Genomic DNA, 24741 nt, shown 5'->3' with positions numbered 1-24741 from the left:
GTAATTTAGGTTTTGTCTCCAAAAGTAGTAATTGAGTATGGTCAGTCATCTCTTGCTGATCAAGAGTCATCAATTTATTCTCTCTATCTATTAAGGGTTTTAGGGGCGTGTTTGTATCAGATGGAAATTGGGACGGAAATTGAACTTGCGAAGTTGGTCGGCGAGGGTGGACACGTGGTGGAGGCGACTAGAAACTTTGGCCGGAGATGTAGTAGGTGGGGCCTGCACAATGAGATTCTGGGGAAGAGGGGTAGTCTCCCAATTTGGCAGCACAAGGATGAGTTCCTGAAGGTCTTTACACGACATCAAGCCCTAATCTTGGTCGCTGAACCTGGTAGCGGCAAATCCACCCAGGTATGTCTCTGTCTAGCTCTCGGTTATCTAGATTTTTACTACTTTATATTGCAGACCTTAGTGTTATGTCTTTCTTTCAAGGATTCTGCGATCGAGTTAATTTTTTGACTCTGCCTCAGCCTTCTGTTTCTTTAACCCTCTACCTACTGGCCTATAGGACTATGTATATACGGTCCCGTAAATTCAATTGGTTGGGTTAATAGCATTACATGATTTACTGACTCTTGTATGGTTGGTTTGTTGTGTTGTTGGGAGCCATCTATAGAGTTTGTGATTGGTAACGAGCTAGAATTGGACCCCTCATTAGGTTTTGCTGTTTTCCTTTGTTTTGTTGGTGTCAGCTATTTTTCCTAATCACAAAGTACTGGCATTTTTTTTTCTTTGTTTAGCTCCCTAATGTGTATTTCTATGTTAGTTGAGTTTTTTGTGCTTTAAGACCTACTAGTACATCTGTTTCTTATCCACTTCTCTCTTACAGGTTTCTCAATTTGTGCTGGAGGCTGTTACTAATGATACCCAGACCACCACCTCAGAGAGTCAGGGGAGCAAGTACATGATTGGCTGCACCCAGCCTCAAAGGGTTGCTACGATGTCTGCTTCTCAACGAGTTGCTAAAGAGATGGATATGACCCTTGGAGAGGAAGTTGATTACTCTGTTCGTTTTGAAAACTGCACTAGTGCAACTACTGTTTTGAACTACTTAACAGATATGCTTCTGAGAGAGGCTATGACAGATCCATTGCTGGAAAGGTACAAAATGATCATTGTTGATGAGGCCTACCAACGAACGCTGGAAATAGATGTTCTCCTTGCGCTACTTAAGAAACTGCAGAAAAAAAGACTCGATGATCTCAAGCTAATGGTTATGAGTGCCACTAATCTCGAAGCTGAAAAGTTTAGAAGGTATTTTTGTGATGCATCTGTCGTGGAAGTCCCTCAAAGGCTTCACCCTATAGATATCGTCTATTCACTTCAGGAGCAGCAGCCTGAGACTAATCACCTGGAGGCAGTTATTTAGACTCTTTCGCAGATTCATAGTTTTGAACCCCCTGGAGACATACTTGTTTTTCTCAATGAGGAAGAAGAGGAGATTTAAGATGTTTGTCGTAGGATTGCCTTGGAAATGGTAAATTTAGGAAGTCAGGTTGGACCTATAAAAGTTGTTCCTCTTTGCTCTACACTTCCTCTGGCCATGCAACAAGATGTCTTTGAACCTGCTCCTGCTTCACTGCTGAAAGGTGGCACTGCTGGAAGGAAGATTGTTGTCTCTGCAAATATTGTTGAAACTTCTTTGGCCATAGATGGGATAGTTTATGTTGTAGATTTAGGTCTCTCCAAGCGAAAAGTGCACCCTTGAGTAGGCACAGAGTACCTTGTTTCTTGGATATCAAAGGCAAGTGTTTACCAAATATCCAGTTGTGCTGGAAGAACACAACCAGGAAATGTTTTAGGCTCTACATAGAGAAAAACTTTCACAATGACCTCGAGCCACATACAACACTAGAAATAACTCGATCTAATATGGTAAGCATTGTTCTTACTTTGAAGAAACTTGGGATAGATGATATAGTCCATTTTAATTTCATGGACCCTCCAGCCCGGGAGTCATTAATGAGCGCAGTAGAGGTATTGAAGTACTTGAATGCCTTGGATAATGATGGGAACATGACCAGACTGGGTGAGATTCTGAGTGAATTTCCCGTGGATCCAAATATGGCTAAAATGCTTGTTGTCAGCTTAGGTTTTAACTGCTCCAATGAACCTCTCTGTTTCTGCCATGCTTCTGGTTCCAAATTGCTTTATCCGGCCTTAAGAGGCTTTAATTGCTGCAGATGATGCAAGAGCTTGCTTCGCTCATGGTGATGGGGATTATCTTATGCTGTTAAATGTTTATAATGGATACAGGCAGAACAAGGAGGACCTGTTTTGGTGTGAAAGAAATTTTATAAATCACAGAGTACTTGTAGATGCTGAAAATGCAAGAGAGCACCTATCTCGCATCATGGTCAGGTCTGGACTTAAGTTATGTAGCACAGACGTCAACAGCCCTAACTATTATATCAACATTAGAAAAGCCATTTTAGCTGGCTATATCACGTAGGTGGCTCGCTTGGAGCACCTAACTGGCTACTACTTGACTGACTGTCAACCAAATAGTTAAATTGCACCCTTCAAATTGCCTCGGCCACAAAGCCGAGTGGGTTGTTTATTTTGATTATTTATCAACTACTGGAAGAAAGAAGTTTATCCGTATGGTAACGGATGTTCGTGGGATATGGTTGGCCGACTTAACCTCACGTCAATTTGATCTCACAAAGTTGCAAAACAATTTGGCTAAGTGTTTTCTTGAGAGACTATACAAGCAGCAGCAGGAGAAAAGGAGAGGGGAATGCAGAAGATTTGAGGCGAAGTGTGTTCTTGAGATACTGAAGGAGCAGCAGGAGAAAGAGCTAGAGCAGACCAAGAAGGAGATGCGCATTCCTAAAATAACGCTTGGATTGATGTCCTACTGTTATTAACAAATATGTATTGATCATTTTGATAGGTCGTTGTTGCTTTTGATAATTTACGTTGTTAATATCGGCTGGATAGATGAACAAGTATTCTGGTCTTGGATACTGTCATTGTTGTAATGCTGGAGTGGCTTTATTGGCTTGCAATGATGACAGTGTTCTGTTCTGCGCTTACATTTTTATTGGCTTAATTTTTTTTCTTTTTCCTTTTGTGCGTGAAAGTACATATGCTAGCAATTATAATGAGCTTTTGCTGCCGTACCTAGATACGTGACAGACTACCAGTTTCTTGTTTCGTTAATGAAAATAGTAGACGGGAGGGCCATAAGCATTGTCGTTGGATCAGGATTGCATGTCTAAATGAAAACACTAATACCATATGCCCAGAAACGCTAGCTAATTTAATGAGTTTATGAAATGATAGATAGATAGCTCAAGATAGAGTAATGATACTCTAGAAATAATTCGGGGATCCGTAATGGTTAGGAGCAAGGAATATTCAGGAAAAACAGAAAAAGAAAGAAAGAATTGAAAAAGGAATGTTTTATCATTTTTTATCAGATAGTGGACGCATCTGAAAGCTAGAAATTTCTAGACAATAAAGCAAAAGAATTATAGAGCATAGACAAATGAGCTTTTGTAATCTTTTGTCTATTCTCTCCTTTATTCTTCTCTTCCTGTAGTCTCGGGTAAATTCTATAAAATGGTGCAGTAGTTTCTGACATTTTTATGGTAAACACATTTTTACTAGAAACTAAACAACACAACAAACACGGATTCATATGTGGTGTTAAATAGGACATTCACAGACTAGGGTTATGTCTACGGTGGAAAGTTCACTTTTCTGCCCACAGTAGGCAGAAGCAATGCAAGGAGGCCAACTGTGTTCTATGAGAACGCACAAAGACGGGCAGAGAAATAATGTACCGGGCACAGGAGAAAGTCGATTGTGCTTGAATAAAACAATGCAATAATTTTAAAATTGCAATAAAAGCCCTCTTAAAAATTTGTTCATCATCTAATGCCTATTACTTAGAAAATATTTTGTGAACACTCCAACCGAGACACGGTTCCCAATGAACAGTGAAGAGCGAAAAAGTGAATGTCAAAGAAACGTGAAAATCAAATGTACAAAATGATAGACGAAATTGTTGTAATGGAAAATAGGTGAAATTTTTAACATTATTTAGTGAATTTTGTACATGCCAAAACAAATATTGTAATAGTTTTTATTTTTTAATTGAGTTTGATATTTGAAATAATTGAAGCATAAATATGAAACGAAGAGTTGGGATATCAAACATGATTAAAATAAAGGAAGATATGCAATTTTAGTCCTCCAACGTTTGGTTTATGAGTTAAACTAGTTCCTGATATTTTGACCAAATAAAATATGGTCCCAAATTTTTAATTTTAGGCAAATTGAGAACAATTAATAGAAAACTACAATATCTAACTGTCAAAATCAAGTTAAAATTAGTCAAAAATTTGACTTTATATTTTTTGGTCCCTAATAATTGAAAAATTGATCAATATGATCCCTTATGTTTTAAATAATTATATTTCAAATGAAATAAAAATGTGAATTAGATTAAATGCATAAAAATGTGTTATAAATCTCATTAAAATCCTTAAAAGTAATCCACATTGTCAAAACATATCATTTACCCTAAAGAGCATCTTTTTATTAAATTAATTACAAACAAATGATAACATATAAATCATATATAAAAGAAAATTTAGTAGAAAAAAGAGAATTTTAATTTGAGTATATAGTATGTTTAATTGTAAATAGTATAACACAAAATCGTTGCACGACTTGTGGATATGAGTTTCAATCGGTTATGATTAGGTATTGTAATTACAATAACAAGTAAACGTGATTATCAATATAAAGTACTCACATGAATTTTTAAAAAATTTCTTGCTATTTCTTCTTATCTTTCCTTCATATTAAATCAAATATTTCAATAATACAATTTAATGTATTTATATTTATGTTCATCTTAAATTGATAATTTTATTGAATAATTTAAATAATTATAAAATCTTTATTTCAATTAAAACTTAATTGATAACTAGTTGAAATGCCAAAAAAGAAAAAGAAAATATTAGTCAATCAACTCAATGACATATAGTTGTTTATATTATAATAGAATATTTAATTAACTGTTTTAATTTATCAAATATAAGTATTGGGCATTAGATGATAAACAAATTTTTAAGAGTACTTTTGTTGTGATTTTAAAATATATTACATTTTTCATCTACGCACGACTGGTTTTCTCTAGTGGTGCCCAGATATCCTTCTTTGTGTGTCCTCACTAGGGTTGCAAACGAGTCGAGTCGAGTCAAATTTTAAAATTATCGAGTCGAGTTAGGCTTATTTAGATGCCAGCTCGAGTTCGAGCTCGACCTCGTAAAATGAAGCTCGAGCTCGGCTCGATTTAGGAAAAGACAAGTTCGAGATCAACTCGCTTATATCTCGCGAGCCTAGCTCAAATTCTGGCTTGTGAGCAACTTGAGTTTCGCTCGATTTTCTGGCTCGCGTTTCGCTCGAATTTAGCTAGATTTCTAGCTCGTTAGGAGCTCGAGCTCGAAATCAGCTTGTGTTTGTCTACAAAAGAAACAAAAGATAGTCCAGCAAAAGATACCAGCAAAAAAAAGTCCACTGCTTGGTTTGTCTGCCACTACTTCAAATGTTTGTCTGCCACTACTTGGTTTGCCTAACTTCTTTGAAGATGATTCTAAATTCCTTCTGCTCATATTCACAAGAGCCATCAGCCCGCCCCGGATCTAGAACTTTTCCTAGCAACTTCGTTGTTAAAGAGAAGGAAAATAAGAAAAGCAAGATAGAGTGAGAAGACATCGGCTAGATATCTAAGACCGGGTGAAGAAGCCTCTCCAGGTAGTGAGACAAAGCAGAGCTTTGGCCATGTTCTCCGCTATTGAAGGAAGAAGCCCTGCGCAGGTCTGCTGCTTTGACTTTTTCATTATTTGTGACGAAAGAAAGCAAAGAAACTCAGCTTCTTGCACCGCTTGGAGGTTGCTGAAGTGGAGCTGGCGGAAGTGGGAATTGGGAGTTTGGGACTTGGGACTTGGGACAGTCAGCAGAGAAAGCTTGGAGGTTGCTGAGGAGCTGGCGGAAGTGGTGGAGGTGGAGCTAGCAAAGATGACGGTGGCGGAAATACGAATTAGGAGTTTGGCAGCTGGGACAGTCGGTGGAGGAAGAAATTCGATTGGAGAAAATGAGGAAGGAAAATTAGGTAACCTAATAGAGGAAGTGAGAAACAAAATAAGTTGTAAATTTTAATTGATTCAGGGGTATTTTTATAATTTTGCATTTACTCGAGCCTAACGAGCGGCTCGTCGAGTTATCGAGCCTAAGAAAACGAAGACTCGAGCTCGCCTCATTTGTATTAACGAACAGCTCGAGCTCGTGTTGACCGAGTTCGAGCCGAGCTTTGATTGGCCTAGTCCCCACAGAGCACAGTTGGCCTCCTTGCATTGCTTCTGCCTATTATGGGCAGAAAAGTGAAGTTTCCACCGTAGACGTAACCCATAAACTAGAAATCGGGGGCTCTATTCAATGGCAGTAATAAAAGTTTGGGACCCACATAATATGACTATTAAAGAAAGTCAACTAACTAGTTTGGCTATTGGTAAATTTCCTTTAGTCTCCAAAATCTCAATTTAATTGAGTCAAATTGGAAACGTTTTTATTTGGTCCTTTGAAATACTCTGAAAGTATCAATTTGGTCCCTAACAGAAAATCTCAATTTGAATTAAAGACTTTAGTTTAGTCATATGAAGTAAGAAGATTTTTTAATTTAATCTTCCAAATATATAATGCTAGAAAATATAGAATAAATCTTATCTATATATATCATCATCAGTGTAAATTATACTAATAAAAGTATCTCCTTTTGCTGCGTGAAAATATATGTGCTAGCAATTATAATGAAAGTATCCCCTTTTGTCTATTCTCTATTCCCTTAAGAGTAAATGCACCAACCTTACGTCATCTACCTTTGAAACTATCACACCCATTGATTTGTTAACTGCCACATGGGATTGCATGTTTGATTTCTTCCATTAATTTTTTCTTAAGCAAATAATCAGACCTCGATGTCAAAATTTGAAAACATAAACCCAATGTTTTTGAAAATATAGTCCAGGTGGGAGGATTCTTGCTACTTTCTTCATATTTTCAATGTCCTCATAGACTTGCTGAGTGGCCTCATGGACAGAACTATAATCTTGTAGTAGGGTTCGAAGGTTTCTGTGCATTGTACAGATGTTGAGTTGTATATGTGCGGGGTCCAAGATATCAAATTGAAATTCATTCTTCGCCATCTGATTCCCCGTGATGAAGCTGTAATTGACAAGACTAGACCTGATCAAAATTCATATACAACTAAATTTAAAAAATTAAACTCTCTTCGGATGAACTAACCTGGTGACCAACAAGATTCTCAAGATCGTCGCCATTTCCGCCTTCATCATCTAAAACCCCCAAACAAAATAAAATAAGAAATAAAAATTAACCAAAGAAAAACAGAAAAAAGGAGAGGAGGAGAAGAATGTACTTATGCCAGAGTCCATGGTTGCAACGAGGGGAAGGACAAGTAAGTTGTTTGGGACTCTGGGTTTTTTCTTATGCAGGTATGTGACTGCCTGGACCCTTTTTTCTATTATTAGTAAATAATTTCCTTGCGCCCATTTTTGTTTCCAGTTTTTGATAGGTATTGGCAAATTGAAATTGCCAAATGACAAATTGAGTGTTAATTTCATTATCAAATTAGATGGAGATAAACATAGTGACAGTGATAAAAAATAAAAATTAAGGATAAGAAGTGGAATAGGAACTAAATATAGGTTATACTGTTATGGTTATCATGGAAAAAAATGTTTTTGATATATATTTATAACTGCATTGTGTTTCTATTTTTTATTTACAATTATTGATATTATTCCTATAGAGAGAATTTGATAGATTTTGAACTCTGTGCCAATGGAATATATTGGATACTGATATTAGTAGTGATGGTTTAGATTATTTTGTATTAAAAAGGTGGCAGCCATGGAATTGAAATTTAGGAATATTGATGAATATTGTAGTATATTAAGTAAAATCTGATATTGTTATAAAATTGTAGGTAAATTTTTGGATATATGATGTAGCATTTATAGTTGATACAATGGTCTGCATCAAAAATTTTTAGGTAAAAGCGGAACATTAAAACAAAAATAAGTATTTATTTAGTGGTGATTTAGATGTCGATAAGTAGGTAATAGTGGTAAGAAATAAATATAAATAAAATAGAAACTGTAAACTATTTTTTTCCTTTACATTTTTGTTGTGAATTATAATTCAAGGGCATTATAAGAATTTTGGAAAAAAGTATAACCTTTTGGGTCTAGAATGTTACTTAAATAGTGAAAATATGGGAGGTAGGTATAATTTTTAGAAATTGAGGGAAGTTTTCTGCAATTGTTAAAAACCTCAGGGGAGAGGTATGTGAAATTAACCCATTTTTTATTGTTATTGTTTGAGTGATTTATGATGGCGAGGCTTTCTTGGGGTTTTTCTTTTCTTTTTTTTTGGGTTATTGTTTGAGTGATTTTTTTTTTGGGTCGTCGTTGTGTGAGTGATTTATGCTGACGAGGTTTCTTGGGTTTTTTTTTTGAGTGATTTATGATTTTAAGAATTTCTTGGTTTGTTTCTTGCTTATTGTCTGTTGTACGTAATCTTTTGTGACCCATTTTTACCCTTCTACGTCTTTGCTGACCTGTCGCAGCCCAAATACTCCCCCAGCTCTGCCGTTTAGAGCGATCTGGAGCTCCGCCGCTGAGAAATCGGGTACATAGCCCACCAGAACTCTCCGATCCGACCCTGAACATGCTCTTCGCCCTTGCCCACCAACGATTCCTCCATAACCCAATAATAGAAAAGAAAGGTAAACAGTGAAGCGCAGAAGCATGATGACTCGGTCGTCGTCATCGTCGTCGACGGCGGCGGTGAGGATCAACATCGCCTCCAGTGCTCGGAAACTAGACGTCAACAATCGAATCGCTCTGGGATTCTACTATCGCATCGCCGATAATGTCCTCAAGCAGGTGAACTATGCACCCATGAGTATGATTATGCCAGTTACGGGACAATTAGAAACAATAACTACTTATAATCCTATTTATTTATTTTTTGGTGAATTATGCATTAATTTACACATTAGCGGAATTCTGCGGAGAACTTGCTTGCATTTCAGCTGTAGACTTGCATATTTAGGAGCAAAATTATGATTAGCTAGAGTTTTTAGGACTAGTCAAAGAAGAGTAGATGTTTCAGCAATTTTGACTTGTAGGTTGAATGTTGAAATACTTCTAAAATTGAATTGCTTAATGTGTTCTGAGTTTGAAAAATTGAAATGGTTAGGTTGCTTGATTTATTCGTCCAAGGTCTTAGCTTTGATGCACAAACACTTGATATTGTAGTATAGGCAGAGGATAAATAACTAGAATAAAGTAGGGAACTTTTCAACTCTGGGAATTTTGTGAAGGAGTTTGTTGGTATTTATGCTCGTGTTCTATTTCATATAAAATGGGTGCTACGTATAGCTTATCGGTTAGAAACTAGTTCAGGGTCGCTTTGGAAATGTGCTTTGAGTTGGACTTTGATATGGGCATGCTTTGTTGTACCAGTGAAGTGGTTGATGTGGCTGCAATGCTAACAGATTATGTAAGAAATTTGGATGTAGTGGAGCTCGGATTTGAAAATAGAAGGCAAAAATGAGGATATATTAGGATTTCAAGGTTGGGGGCGGGGGGAAGAGGGGCAAGGCTACCCTCAGTTTTGTGTTTCTTTTTTGCGGGATATTGGAATATTATTGGTTTCTTAAGAAATCAGTTCAAAGATTTTTTTTCCTTTGCTCGTGTTCTTTGATAGTTGCACATGGGTTCAAATTGAACCTCAAACTTGGTTGAAGCAGCATGACCAAGGCTTATATATACTGTGATAATCACAACCATGTTGTCAATTTGTTTGTTTTCAAGTTTGCACTGTCAGATGTGTAATGGTCTTGAAACCAGCGCTACACTGGGCATGAAACAATTATAAAAGAACCTGAGATATGAGAGAGCTTGCAGTGTCTGATGATTTATGTATACAAGCACTAAATCAACAGAAGAGAGCTTATACGACACCGCAGTTCTAGCTGTTGTCGTACTAGTCTTGCCATTTCCCATTTCCTCTATTATTCTTGTATAATGCTGTCCTGGTTTTTTAGTAAAATTAATCCATTATCAATTTTTACTAGATATATGATTGGATATCCATTATCCATTAGTTTATGTTCTTTCAGTCTCATCCTTTGCGACTTTCAGCTCTTTCTTAAAGGAACTATCAAAGACATAATCTTTGTTAATCAAATGCATTCGAATTGTATAAACTAGCAGAAGTTTATGTGCATGCGCATCCTTTTTTTTTTGGCTATAAATGGACCCAACAAAAGCTGACACTTTTTGTTGTTTTAGGCTAACATCTTTCGGGAAGAGGATAATATAATTGATTTGTACATTATGCTCCTAAGGTATTCAAGGTGAGATTGAGTTTTAGTGACTTAAGGTCAGTATTTGGTCGCTTTGTGTATTGTGTTCCCTGATTGGCATGTATTGCTATCTAGTTTGGTAGGAAAATGGTGCTTTCAAGTTTGTGGATGTCTGAAATTCATTTTGAAGTGGCACATGTAATTGACCTTCATTGTTCTTGCGTTCTAGTTTGGTCTCTGAGACAATACCATGTCATCGTGATTATAGAGCAGCTCTGCAAAGTGACAAGATTTATTTGAAGAAGGTACACCTGTTTATCTGCTCCTGTAATTGTTTTATGGGTTTATACCTGACAATGGTCTTTTTTTATATGCAGAAACTAATGAATGCCTTGGCTGAGCTTGAGAAACTTAAGCCAGTTGTTCAAAGGAAGCTTGAAGACATTAACCAACAACAGAGGGGTTATCAGCCTCAATTGAATTTGTCACTTGTTAACCATCCTGGTAAACAGCAAAATTTGAATAGTTATGCCATGACTAAGGTAACACTTCCTCTATAATGTGGACATCACAAATCTCAGATTTAAGAAACTATTATTAGAAATTCTCGTCTTCTTTTGATAGACTTCACCATACGTTGCTCGACAATACAATCATCAAGCTCCAAGTACTCAGCAATGGTCTCTTACTAAGCCAGTAGATGAACAGTTTCGCCAAATGTAAGTCTTCTACTAGGAACTCACAAGCTTTGTTGGTTCAGCTGCCTCAAAATGTAGTAAAATTTTATGTAAAGCTAGGTATTTTGTCCTTTGTTATATACTTGTTCTTGCTGTTTCTGTACTTCTCTAAGCAGATATTCCTTCTTTCCAAATGTTTTCTATAATTTGTTGATATTCATGAAAAATAGGACCAGAAAAGTTGCAATTCTGTGTTACTCTTTTAGGTTTAAGTGATATGTACGGCTCTGATGCTTTATATAAATGTTGATAATTTCTGCATCACATTGCTGTACTAAATGAATTTCATCTGAATAACATTACAGTTCCTGAATCAACTTTATTTGTACTAGTGTAGACATTTTAAAAGTTCATGAGACCGTGTTTTCCTAATTTGGGTGTACTTTGATGTTAATAAGCATCTTTTTTTAGGCTCGTCTGATGTTTGTATTAGCCTCCATAAATTTTTTTTCTCCATTATGCATTACTTACATTTATCACTACTGTAGAAGATTAAACATTCCCCGTCCAAAGGAGGAAACTCTTTCCAGACATTCCGTTTTCGGCCCGAATGGGCTTAATGGGCAATGGCAACCTCCACCTAGTGATACAGGGGTATGATGATTTTCTTCTTTGTCTTCAATTTCTCAGAAGCCGATAAAGTTTTAACTCTCATACTTAATGCAGGTGCGCTATCCAAGTAATATAGACTTTTCACCTGTTGAGATCCCAAGGTTAGGCTCCAAATGGATTTATTGTCGACTATTATTCAAATTATATCTCCATTAGTGTATGATTTCGGTTGAAGAAATTAATACTTATGTTATGACAACTTTACAATGGAAATTGATTAAAACTTTCTTGTGGGACCTTACATATTTCTAATTAGTGTCTCTTTTGTCCTTTCTGCTTATGCTAATTAATCTAGGACATTTGCTGATATTTCACGAGAAAGCAATGGCCAGAAGCCTGTGCATGATGGTACCTCAATAAAAAAGCATGATAACAACTTAGAATCTGAAGTATCAAAATTGAAACCATTGGACCTGGAAAGCAAAGATGACAAAAAAGATCAGGTTGAAGAACCTGATTCCTTGATTTCCTTTGAAACAATGGAAAGTCCTGTGCAAACGAAAATCATCAGACAGCCTTCTCCTCCTCCTGTTCTTGCTGAGATACAAGATTTGATCCCATCTACTTCACCCGCAGTTGTGGACAGGGATTGCGGACTGACTTCTAATGCTGATGGTGTCATCTGTGCTGAAGCTCCTCTGGAACTGCACATTGTGAGGATCTTTATCAACTTTTTGTGTTTTTCCCTAATTTTTTGGTGTCCCCCCCCCCCCCCCCCCCCCCCCTTGTATCAAACTTGGATTTCTTCTGGGATGTTTGGTTGTCACCTGTGCTCTCAGGCACCTGGTTGGAACTCTCTGGAGGTTAGATTAAATAAGGAAATTGATAGTAGATTATTCTATCTATGTTTGTTTTGACAGTCAACTGCATTGATGGACAGTTTTATGAGGCTGGCTAAGTCAAATACGGACAAGAATTTGGAGACTTGTGGTGTTCTTGCTGGTTCACTTGTATGTGACATCAACTTAATGGCACTGTTGACCTGATGTTCCATGTATTACTTGTTATCTTAACAGATTATCTATTGTCATTGTTTAATTTGTTGTGTACAGAAAAACCGAAGATTTAGTGTTACTGCTCTTATCATCCCGAAGCAAGAATCAACATCAGATTCGGTAAGTTTTAATGTCATTTGCCCCTGCCGACCCTGTTTAAAATGTTATTCTCATTTACTTGTTTCTCTGAGCAGTGTCAAACAACAAATGAGGAAGAAATATTTGAAGTGCAGGATAAGCAATCTCTTTTCCCTTTAGGGTGGATTCATGTAAGCGCAATTATTGGTAATTGAAGTCTGGTTGCACTCTGTTCAACTTTCGCATAATATTACAATGACAGATGACTGCTTTAGGTTGATACAACAATTTAAAACCTGGCATGCGTTTATTTGCAAATATTAAGATTACCATCTAGATAATAACTCAGAGGTCTCCTCTAGATATAATTTTGTGTAGTGGAATTACCTGTCTGAGAATATATAAGAAAGATACTTGGGAACACTTGTATTTACCTTTAAGAACAAGGACAAAAATCTCTGCTGTCAACTTTTTCTTTGGAGTTGCTAGCTGATAATTTTCCTTCAAGAGTTCTATTTTATTAATTCAACCTAAACTTTTAGAGGTCATTATTCATTTTTAAGTATTCAAGTAGCTAATAAATTTGATAAACGTTCCTGGAACTTTTTTGCTTTTGGTATTCACTCGTTGATTGTTTCGAAGAGCTATTTTTTAAAATTCATAGCTCTTCTTAATATGTTCTCAATTACTAGAGAAGATCAATTGAAAATTAAAGCTGCATTTCACTTCCATAAGATGAGTCCAGAAAAAGGGGAAGGAGAATTTGGTTTGTAGCTGCAAGGATCTGTCAGTTTCTTTAGTTAATCTTCTTTAATGTCCTAAACATGTACAACTTGTCAGTTTTGTGCAATTATAATTTTTGGAGTTATTGATTGCATGATGTTTATTCTATTGCAGACGCATCCCACACAATCGTGTTTTATGTCATCGATAGATGTTCACACTCAATACTCTTATCAGGTTTTGTACTCTCTTAAGACACCTCATCATTATCCTTACACGGTTCCGTATTCTTATTTTTACTTTCCTCATCTTGTTTTGGTCTCTGGAAATTTATTTATTTTGCATAGAGAAGTTGGGATTTAGCACGCTATGCCTGTTCATGCTTCCACCTAAAAATCTTCTCTGACGCTTACACCAATATAACGAGTTTTTGAGTTGTTTTTGATCAGTTTAATGCTCTTTGTCTTGGAAAGATTTCACTTCCTATAGATGCTGGAAATCTGTTCTTACACTCTATTGATTTCCTAAACAGATCATGTTGCCCGAAGCTATTGCAATTGTGATGGCGCCGAAAGATGGCTTGAGGTGAATGTAGTAGCTATACATACTTTGATAGTTAAAGAAATTCAATTTGATTACGAGTAACTCTAGATTTTCCATCATGCAGAACCCATGGCATATTCCGGTTAACAACTCCAGGTGGCATGAATGTCATAAGGCAATGCCCTAGACGTGGTTTTCATGCTCATGACCCTCCGTCTGATGGTAGCCCAATTTACAAGCAATGTACAGACGTTTATATGAATCCTAAGCAGAAGTTCGACGTAATCGATCTGCGATGACAACGGTTACACATTGTTTCATTTGATTTGCAAATTTATTTACTCCATAAGTGAATTTGGTTTTGGCCGTGGTGTTTGGTCCATCCATGAGATGTAAAAGTACACTCTCGTGTAACAGTAAAATATGCTACCTTCTTTGCAATTGTGCAGTAAAAAATATGGAATTTCATATTCTGGTACCCTTGCGTTCATTTAATTTTTTTTTTTTTTTGTTTTATAATAGAAACCTTCAAATTGTTTACAGTAGAATTTAATTGACTTATCATGGAAAAGCACACAAGTAACCTTCTTGCACAGAATTACAAGGCGCAATGGATCTAACAGGTACCTTGCCAGATTCACGACTGCAACACACTAGTTGGAGAAATGCATACAGCATTGGATTCGGTTCAAGCATTCCTCTGTTTCTTCTGGAGACAAAGTAGTTGCAAAAAAGAAGTATCAGTGCTTGGATAATGTGCAACAGTTGCTGTTTTAATCATTTAGATCAACAGCTTGTGTTGCTGTTGGGCATTGATAAGGACTAAAGAGAGGTCCATTATTCCTCTGATATGTCTCTAAATTAACGATCTTTCGCTTTCCAGACTCGAATCGAAGCATTTGGGGAGGGAGCAAAAGCATAACCAGAGAGACAAAATCACATTCGTTTTTTAAGTGGTTCTGTTTTCTGGACATCACAACAACAATAATCCGCATTCCATGTGCACCTTTTTACAATTACAATTTGCGGTCATAGGCAAGATTGGTTGGACATGTTGGATTGGTTTAGTTGCAATATTTTTGATTTGCTTCCTAGTGCTTGGCCATTCGCAGATAAAGTTGTAGTCTTATGCTCTGCTAGAAGATGCTTATAGGACCCCTTATCTGGTAGGGGTGGGGCAGTCCAAGGTTGTGGCTAGGCGAGGGGGAAAACACTTGCAGCAAAGGAGCCATGTCTCTTCATTGTCTAGGTAGACAGCTCCCACACATGACAAGTAACAATTGTGGCTCACCTGTCAAAACTAAAACAATGACATAAAATAGCGGTGATATGCCTCCCATCGTTCTCCAACATGCCCTACTTCCCATGCCATAGGTGCATCATCAGATCAGTGACCTCGAGTTCACAGCAGCCGCAACAGGGCTGCTCTGCTTAACCCGTTTGGATTGCTATCTTCTCAACTTTTTATAGAAAAATATACTGTAACGATCAGACGTGTGTGAGGTAAAAAAACGATTGAAAAATATGATCACGAAAAATGTAAACATAATTTGTTGAAAAGCTTCAATCCAAGTTCTGATAAAATTTTGTAAATCAATCAGTCGTGATTATTTATTAATGTTTTTCTACAATATTTATAGTTCAGTCGTATTCATGGGGTTCAAAATAGTGATGATGCACTTGCCAATTTTTAGGCAAATGACTAGGTTCAGTTGTAGTTAATCCCAAACTCGTTCAATGATTTCAATATATATGGAATTGATGATCTCCAAATACTAATATCTTGATGTCGAGAGCATGAAATAATGCTGTTTCGTGTGCAATAATTGTTTCGGTATCGTGTTGTCTTTGTTTCACGTATTCTTTTCTGACCACCAAAAAATATATATATATATATATTTTTCATGCCTTAAAAGAGAGAGGAAAAAAAAACTATGATATCTTTTATTGTTGGAAGTTGGAACAATATTAATTGCTCATCTGACATATTCAACTTAGATTAGATTTTGACACGTATCGTGTACTGAATAATAGTGTGGTACACTTCAAAACTTAATTACGTAATTAGCAAAGCATGCCAGAACTTCATTAATCAATTGTCGGGGATGATCCTATGTTAAAAAGTTAATCAATTTGTCTTCTTCGCTCGACACGTTTGCCACTCGGAGGCAAGTATGCTTAATCATGATCTGTCCAAGCAAATGATTATGAGCTAATCTAACACTTGAAGGCAAGTATGCTGTTGAACTGTGTGGTTAATCAAATCAAACCCATTCTGTGAAGTCTTTTTAAGTCTAATAACAATAATTTGAATCATAAACAGGTGAAGGGACCCCAAAGCCTACAATTTCTACATTTGCACATGCCACTGTAACTGGTTATGAATTATGATATTAACAGCTCACTAGCTAATCATTGCTCCAAAATTTTGTGTTAAATCCAAATTCAAATGTCCATGTATCATCTAATTTAGCATTCTAATTGCTCCAAAGGCCCCTGTCAAACTTTTCAACTAGTTTCAATCAAATGAAACTTCATCTTGAATAAAATATCATATCTTATTTCCATTATCTCGAAGTTTATCTGCTTTTAACTTGACCTTTTTCTTTTAAGTGAGAATTCTTGAATTCAGAATCTCTTATTTACAATCTCTTTTTCGTTACAATCCAATGCAATCCTCCCCCACGTAACCCTGTTGTTGTTAATTTCTCCCTTTGCGTGGTAATTTAATATTTGTTTCTCCTAATAAAATTTTACGAGAGTGTTTTGAACTTGAAAGTATATGTGACAATCAAATCCACTGTTTTTAGCCCATTCCCATTAATGAATTTGCTAGAAAAAACAAATACTCACCACTCAAAGATATAATAAAAACCCAAATTACAAGAAACCTTGATTTTGTTTTGTTGGAAAGGAAAACAACTCCAGTCGGTTGTTGAGATGGCAGGCCACCAAAACTTCAATCATGCAAGAAAAAGGGGTTTAACCACACCCCTACCTTTTTTCTCTCAAAATTGTATTTCGATGCTCATCCTGTTTCAAATGTACATACATGCATATACACGTCATTCTATTGCAGATACAATGTTCAAACACTGAATCCGAAGTTCAGTTATGCAGTAGACCTTGCAAATGAAGGATAGGTGCTGTTACTCAATACTTTTTTCAATTTCATCAGCCATAAAAAGAAATTATGTCATTAAGATGCAACAATTCCTCTTGATTGTCATGCTCTGTGTCGGTCGGATGATGAAATAAGAGTTTTTTTTTTTAGAAAAAAAAACTTTTGAATTGCAAAAATTTCAAATGTTTTAATACGTGAATCACTACGATTGTTAAGTGATATGGCAACTCACCATCGGACCCAAATCGAGGAAATGGTTTTCTAAAGGAATTATGGAATTTTCCTAAAATGATTTATTACATTGGCTTTTTATTTTTTAGCATGTTATCTAATACTGCTCGTTCGGCGACATTTCAAAAGATTCATTAAATTATAGAGTAAATCTTATATACATTGACAGTATATACACTATTACATTTGGATGCATGACACGTGTACAAAATTTGGGTTTCAAATTTAAATTCGGATTATGTATCATGCATCGAACGGTGAAAGTGTATACACTGTCAGTGTATAGAGTATTAATTCTAAATTATATAGTGTCAAATTTGGCAAATAATATAGAACTAAAGTAGCAACGAATATCTTAGTAATATACAATAAGGTGGCTTTTTTATTCTCTTAGATATGATCACAAAAATCATGGAAGTTTCAATAATAAATGTATTACAGAACAATTTTCACTAAAATATATTTTGATCCATTTGTTTTTATTGACCCCTCAATCGGTTTGTTTGGATGGTGTTTTATTTGCTAAAATTATTTGTTTACATCAGTAATACATTTTTTAACTACTTTTTTATCTCACACACTATCACATCAAGAAAGTGCTACACTGTTTTTTTTTAAAATAAAATAAAATTATCCCAAATAATCTACTAAAGTGCTACGGTATTTTGCTAGAATCAGCTCGAAAGCCACCGAGTCTTTTGCTTTAAATGCTAATCTAGTGCTAATCAGCTCGGATCAATCTTGTCATTTAGTATGGAATACTATTAAGCAGTATTAGATCTTCAATCAAGAAACAGGACATTGTGAAGATTCAGAAGAAATAACACATTCTGACAATTATCTCAGGATCACAAATACTTACAAAAGATTTGTCTTCCTAAATAAGTGGCAACAATTTTTTCAAATTTTTTTTTTTTGACATTTGGTTCGGAAGTCAAAAGCCTACAGAGTCAATAAGCACCAGAATTTAGCCAACAAAAAAGGAGGTTTAAGAGTAGATGCTGAGGTGCTTGTACTGACTGACTGGTCTACTACTTAAACTCCTCAAATCAGTTTTTCTTTGCCGTTGCAAGAAGGAAACTCTGAGTGCGATGAAACTTTTCTACCACCTTGCATCTCTCTCTTCCTCTTTTTCTGTCTTTTTGCCTTCTCCTCTACTCTTTCTCAAACTATTCCTTTCCCAAAACAGTCATAGTTGGAAAATTCTCTGATCTGTAGTCACTGAACACTTGTAATATTTATCCATGAAAGTAATCCTAGCAGTCCACCAGAAGCCCCAAAATTTTGACACTGTCAAAGCTCAGCTGACGTTTCTTCTTTGACTTGTTAAACAATCTTGTCACTTTTCTGTTTCTTCAAGCGGCTGTCGTTCCACAACTTTTTTGAATCCTTAAAAAAATTTTTGTTTTCTAAGTACAAGAATCCCATTTAGATTTATCCTGGATGCGCTTTTTATCATCAGGTCTCCCAAATTCTTGAGGCAAAAGTTAGTTAACCATGGCAATTGATACGAGCACAGAGAATTCAAGCTTGAATACAAGTCCAAGAATTTCATTTTCTCATGATCTTTGCCAAACAGATGAGGCCGCGGCTGTCGAAGATAAACCTTATCGCCTAGATTCTATGCTACAGCTTGACTCAGACTCGGATGATTTTGCTTTCTGCATCACCAGCAATAGCACTGGGGCTCATGAAACTTCTTCAGCTGAGGAGCTTTTCTCAGGTGGCCTAATTCGCCCTGTGCAGCTCCAAGAAAGGTTTGTTCATACTCCAAAAAATGCTTCGAAATCTAAAGCTCAGGCTCACCGGGTGCCTTCTCTTCCACCTCTTCCGTTTCTTCCTCAGGCAAATGGAGGCTCAAAGCAAGAGATTTTGCAAGAAAAAGAAACCACCTTGACAAATATTGAAGCAGAGCAGAAGAATCAATCAAAATCTTTTTGGGGTATCAAGAGAAGTAGTAGCCTTCATTGTGACAATAGTCACAAAAAGAGCTCATTTTGGTCATTACCACTATTGTCTAGGAGCAATTCAACTGGTTCTGTACCAAATTCAAAACAGGGCTTGAGGGAAAGTCAGAAACAGAATGCATCTTCCAAACAGCAGAAGAATCTTATGGGGATTTCTGCTTCCGCCTCTGCAAGTGCAAATGCAACATCAGCCCCTAGCTTTTATGTGTATCCATTGTCACAAAAACCTCCTCTCAGGAAGAATTATATGGGGTCTAATGGAAATGGGATCCGGATTAGCCCAGTGCTCAATGTGCCAGTTCCATCATCTCATATTTCCAAGGGAACTGCCAATCTCCTTGGTCTGGGGTCTTTTTTCCGAAACGGAAAAGATAAGAGGATGAAAAAATGATGATACTTTTGCAGTTTTAGCTGTAACATCATAATTCATCGTTATCTCCGAGCAAATGAACCATCTTGCAAGACCTTTTTACACGGTAGGTCTTAATTCAATCTATGCTAGTAGCCTGAAGAATTTGCTCATTTTAGGTTGTTGATGATGGATTGTTATATGCTAATGGTACGCTAAACATGCAAATTTTTTGCCATATGACATGGTCACAGATTCCACCTTGTCATGCTTATTAGGAAAGTAACAATCTTTTGATGAATTATATTGTCAAAATTTTGAAATATTATTGTACAAAGATATTTGATGAAGAAAAGTAGAGGGATATAGAGAATGGAAGATTTGGAATGGTCATGGTAGTGCATATCCGCATGTCACGAGCTTGGGGGACATAGAAGCAGGTAACCTTTATTCAAGGGCTGGCCTTTTGCTTCCCTCTTTTGGTTCTCTATGACATGCTCTCCTCTAGATTTTCGAGCCTGCAGCTTTCCGGGTCTTACTCTGATTAGATGTTTGTAAATCATGTATTATGGGAATTAGGTCCTTCTTTCCTTAGATTTGCTTTGTCTTTGCTTTTTGTTTGTTTCTGAGGAATGTGATTTATGCGTTAATGACTAGCGGATTTGGAGGACCAAATCAAACAGGAAAAGCCCTTCTAGGCTCTTTTAGGCTTTAACCTACTTTTATATTTTAAACTGTTGCGGGCCATGCTTTGGATACCTAACTCCATACTTTCCTCTTTGTTGAAACTCGAATAATGCCTCTGGGATCGATGAGTGAAGCTTTACATCAAGTCTTCCCAGTTTGCAACTCCAGCTTTTTTGACCACCGGATCCAGAGGAACAAACTACAGTTTGTACCAAGTGAGGGGCAAAGAAATCCTTAATAGGCCTAACTTTTCTATAATCTAATAACTAGCAAACCTTAAATGCTTTTGCCGACTGTGATCATTCCCTGAATTATTGAAGCCTTTGAAGGAATTTGCTCGGAAGCTATTGATCATGCCAACAGGTTCATAATTTATACTGTATCATATTATTTTCAGTCCGTATAACATGACAATAATGCATGTCAAGTCAAGCTATTAATGCTTCAGCTCCATGAGCTGAGCTAATTACTGCTTTGTTTAGTGCCATGTAACCAGTGCTGAAGCTGAAGAAAACTAGAAGAGTCCTTGATCAGATAATTTTCCGACAGTGAGTTATTTCTCTAATCTGTCTTGGACCCTGTTTTCGGCTATTGAATGCAGAAATCTCTTTCCCTTTGTCCTACAAATGTTCCAGGTATCAAGAATATGACGAGTTTCCACTTGACATTGATTGATGTTGTATCCTTGCGTATGTAATGTGAGTCAGTGTCCGTAATATATTGTTGATGTAAATACTACACCAACTTCAAGCCCTACCATACCATACTATTTCAATAGTTCCCGTTGAACCACTTTTGAAAATGAACCGTCAAAATTTGTTGAAGGGGGTAAAACAACCTGGCTATGAAAAACCCGTAGATTTACTACTGAGTTGCAAATCCTGCTTTGGTCCCCAGGACCCAAAAATAAAATTTGAATAGTGGAACATGGTGCATCTGCATTTTGCCTCCCACTGCAAAATCAGGGGGCTAAAGAATCCGTTGATGGAGGGCAACCAGAATTCAGTAGACATTTTTCTGGTGTTGGTTTGACTACCTTGGTTCTAATTTAAGCTTTTTTCATTAATGATGCAAGAATAGTAGTAACTTTTGTAGACTTGAAAGCACTCGTTTCATACCATTCTCAGTGGACAGAAAAAACTGTAGAAAATTCTTACTTTCTGGCAGTCAAAGACCACTAGCATCAATCTTACGGTCAATTGTCGAGACATCTGCGTCACGATTCTCTTGTCTGTACACATTTTATCGCAAGTGGTTGGACAAAAATGGTTGCCAACACCCTGCCTGTAGTCTCTAAAAATGGCTATTTATTTTATTGTAATAATAATATTTATATAACCTATTCTATTCTAATCTAAAGAAAGAGGAAGTCGACGAAATTTTTTCGTCGGAAAAATTCACAATTAAATGGCAAGGTGGAAGAAAAAGGTTGAATATTTGACCTTTCACTCGACTTAAATGTCTTGGTGGTATCAATAGTCCAAAAGGCTGTTGGCTCTAAAAATGGCTACTGACCCGGTGAATTTGGGCATGAATTGTGAAACTTCTATAAGGAAGGAACTTGTTTACTAGTCAATGGTTCACCAACCATAGGTTCAATGAATAAAATTTCAGAACGCCAAAGGTTCCACCATATGTTCAACATCAATTCATTAATTGTTCGTGACTTTGAATCTCAGACTGCTAACCCTTTGAATCGGTGGCCTTGCCATTGATGTTCGGACCGGATTGAACAATTATACAATAGACTCAATAAAGAAAAAGGAAAGAAGAGTAAAAAAAGAAACAGAAACAGAAATTGCCATTTGCCACCCCCATTCCACATTACATACGTATTAGCTTCTCATTTCCTCTCGTACATATGTACCTATGGTGCTGGTTTGCAAGATTCCCAAATCCAGCACCTGCGTAGCACCTGGTCTGCACAGATGTAGGACCCTCCCTCTTCCAAATGGACCAAATTTCAACCATGAGTTTAGATATGACTTCAAAAATTTCCAGTACAGGATCAGTGGAGTGCCTTTTACCTTGCATGCACAAAATTTTTATTGGAATCAAGAATGTGCATAGGACAAGAAAGAAGTAAAGAGAGACTCGTCCACGTGAACGCATCCCAGTTCAATCCAGTGAAGTGTCCTATCTACCTCTGTCTGAGGGGATATTCAAACGAATAGTCCTATAAACCTGGGGATCATTTTGACCAAAACTTTATCTGATGCGTGTAAATGACTAGAAGATCATAGGCATAGCTTCGTAAGGTAATGCATGACTCTTGAAGGTAAAAAGTAAAACCGTATTTTCTTGCTCGTAACAAGACAATCCTCGATGCATCAGAAAGGGGAGGCACAAAAAGGACAAGGTCATATGAAGATCAATTACCTACTGCAGGTTACTATTATAAAGGACAAGGCATAAAAAGGGACTAAGTTCTTTTGGTTTGGGCTGAATGTCAAAGATTTGGACTCCAACTGCAGTGAAAAAAATTCAAAAGAGATGTCCAAGCACTCCTTTGATCTAGTCAGATTTTTATACCTACTAGCCCCTTACATACCGTCTGTTTAGGCTCCCCTTCTTCTAAATTAGAATAGATTAGGTTATAAAAATGTTATCGTTACAGTAAAAATATATATATAAAGATCAATTACAGCTACATTATTGTACTATTTCTTGTAGTGTAGCAGGGTATATACCTTGGTCACGGCATATGATTCACTATCCTTAATAAGAAAGATAGGCATTGCTTTCTGTGACTAACTCCACTTGCTTCAAGAGATGGATTGAGTAAAAATCAATCCAACTCTGTAGCTTCCATGAATATGGCTTTTTGAATTTTGTCTCCTTTTCAAGGGTGGCAAAGCAGAATAATTAGCCACGCATCATTAATGCACCATGCACACTTGGAATTTTTAGCAATTATTTTTTGTTGGGGCTCTGTTTTTTTCTTTTTAACTAAACTCAAGAGACGTACGCTGATACACGTCTGCAAGGAGAAAATGCCGTAGCAACATCATCAGTGGTATTGCATAATTACCTGGACCACCTTCACTGGAAAAATGTACTGGATTGGGTGAAATGTTTCTCGGATAATTCAATGTTCATTAATGACAATCATATGCTCTCTAAGATAGTAAGTTGTAGGTGTCTAGATTTACTTATCTTAGTTTGGTTAGTATTTTCTGGGCAATCTTCCTTCTTGGTTTTTGGGGTTTTAATGTTTTTTGAGGGCTACAGAAAATTTAATAGCTATTGTTTCCTTTTTTTTTATTTTTAATAAAAATGATTTTACACCTCATAATCAAGTCACAATTAAGCCGTATTTGTTTTATAAAAACGTAAACACATTCTCAATCTATTTTCATTCTACTGCACTAGTTATTCATGTAAATTAGACCTGGTATTATCTAAGCGATGATCTCTACTTTACATCCTAGATTTCCATCCTTTTGTTAATCTATTTTAGGACAAAGCAATTTCTTCATTATATTTTTATACTACGCTAAAATCAAAAGGAGCAAATCTTATATACACTGACACTGTATATACTATCACGGTTAGATATACGATACACATGCAAATTTTGAGTTTCAAATTCAAATTCAGATTATGTGTCATGGATCCAATGGTAAAAGTGTATACACTGGCAGTGTATAGAAGATTAATTCAACCAAAAAATCAAGAGAAGAAGAGATAGTGCCATTGTAATGTCAATGGCTAACCTTTCAAGAAAAATAGAGTATTTGGATTGGAGATTATTTGGGATAATTTTTTTAAAAAATACACATTTTTTTGATGTGATATATGTGAAATAAAAAGGTGGTTAGAAAATGTGTTGATAATGCAAGCAAATCAGTGCGTGTAAATAAGATGTAAATTATGTGCAATTCAAACAAACTCGTGGATTCGTCCGTGATTCACTATTTTTTATTTTCTAATAAAATACGGTAGTAACAGCTGAGGAACAGAGCTATTCATTTCCTATTTCGTACGTTATTCATTTTCCCCATAATTGCTACATAAAATTGAGATGTCAGAAAAATCTACCCAATAATGAAATTTGGATTTGTACATTACTTGTCTACTAATTATTGCACAAAACAGTCTGGTTACATTCACGTTTATGTCTTATTGGAGCTTCACGATTTCCAGGTCGAAGCCGATGACGTCCAGCCCAAGGTTGAACTTGCAATTTTCCCTGGGTTGGCCCAAATAAAATAAGTGTCGGTTGACGAGTCCATAGTCCTAGGATTTGGTTAGTAGTCCCGGCCGAGACTTTGTAATCCA

The 24741-nt window shown here is 36.4% G+C and overlaps 2 protein-coding genes and 1 pseudogene across 2 annotated transcripts; all 3 read left to right on the top strand.

The window, feature by feature from the left end:
• Window positions 1–2873, top strand: LOC113742495 (probable pre-mRNA-splicing factor ATP-dependent RNA helicase DEAH3; annotated as a pseudogene).
• Window positions 2874–8700: 5827 nt separating this feature from the next.
• Window positions 8701–14580, top strand: LOC113742620 (AMSH-like ubiquitin thioesterase 1). The gene is made up of 14 exons (XM_027270498.2): window positions 8701–8987; window positions 10401–10465; window positions 10644–10719; window positions 10792–10956; window positions 11039–11133; window positions 11640–11745; window positions 11818–11864; window positions 12059–12416; window positions 12624–12713; window positions 12816–12878; window positions 12953–13027; window positions 13734–13796; window positions 14092–14144; window positions 14227–14580. Exons 1-14 carry the CDS (start codon window positions 8850–8852, stop codon window positions 14399–14401), a joined length of 1569 nt encoding a protein of 522 aa, XP_027126299.1. The 5' UTR covers window positions 8701–8849; the 3' UTR covers window positions 14402–14580.
• A 4374-nt stretch (window positions 14581–18954) lies between these two features.
• Window positions 18955–19815, top strand: LOC113740583 (uncharacterized). The gene has a single exon (XM_072046793.1). The coding sequence runs from the start codon at window positions 18955–18957 to the stop codon at window positions 19813–19815; it is 861 nt and encodes a 286-aa protein (XP_071902894.1).
• The last annotated feature ends 4926 nt before the right edge of the window (window positions 19816–24741 follow it).

The sequence above is a fragment of the Coffea arabica genome, chromosome 4e (assembly GCF_036785885.1).
Source record: "Coffea arabica cultivar ET-39 chromosome 4e, Coffea Arabica ET-39 HiFi, whole genome shotgun sequence".
Taxonomy (NCBI): domain Eukaryota; kingdom Viridiplantae; phylum Streptophyta; class Magnoliopsida; order Gentianales; family Rubiaceae; genus Coffea; species Coffea arabica.
This window is presented reverse-complemented; position numbering and strand designations above follow the sequence as displayed.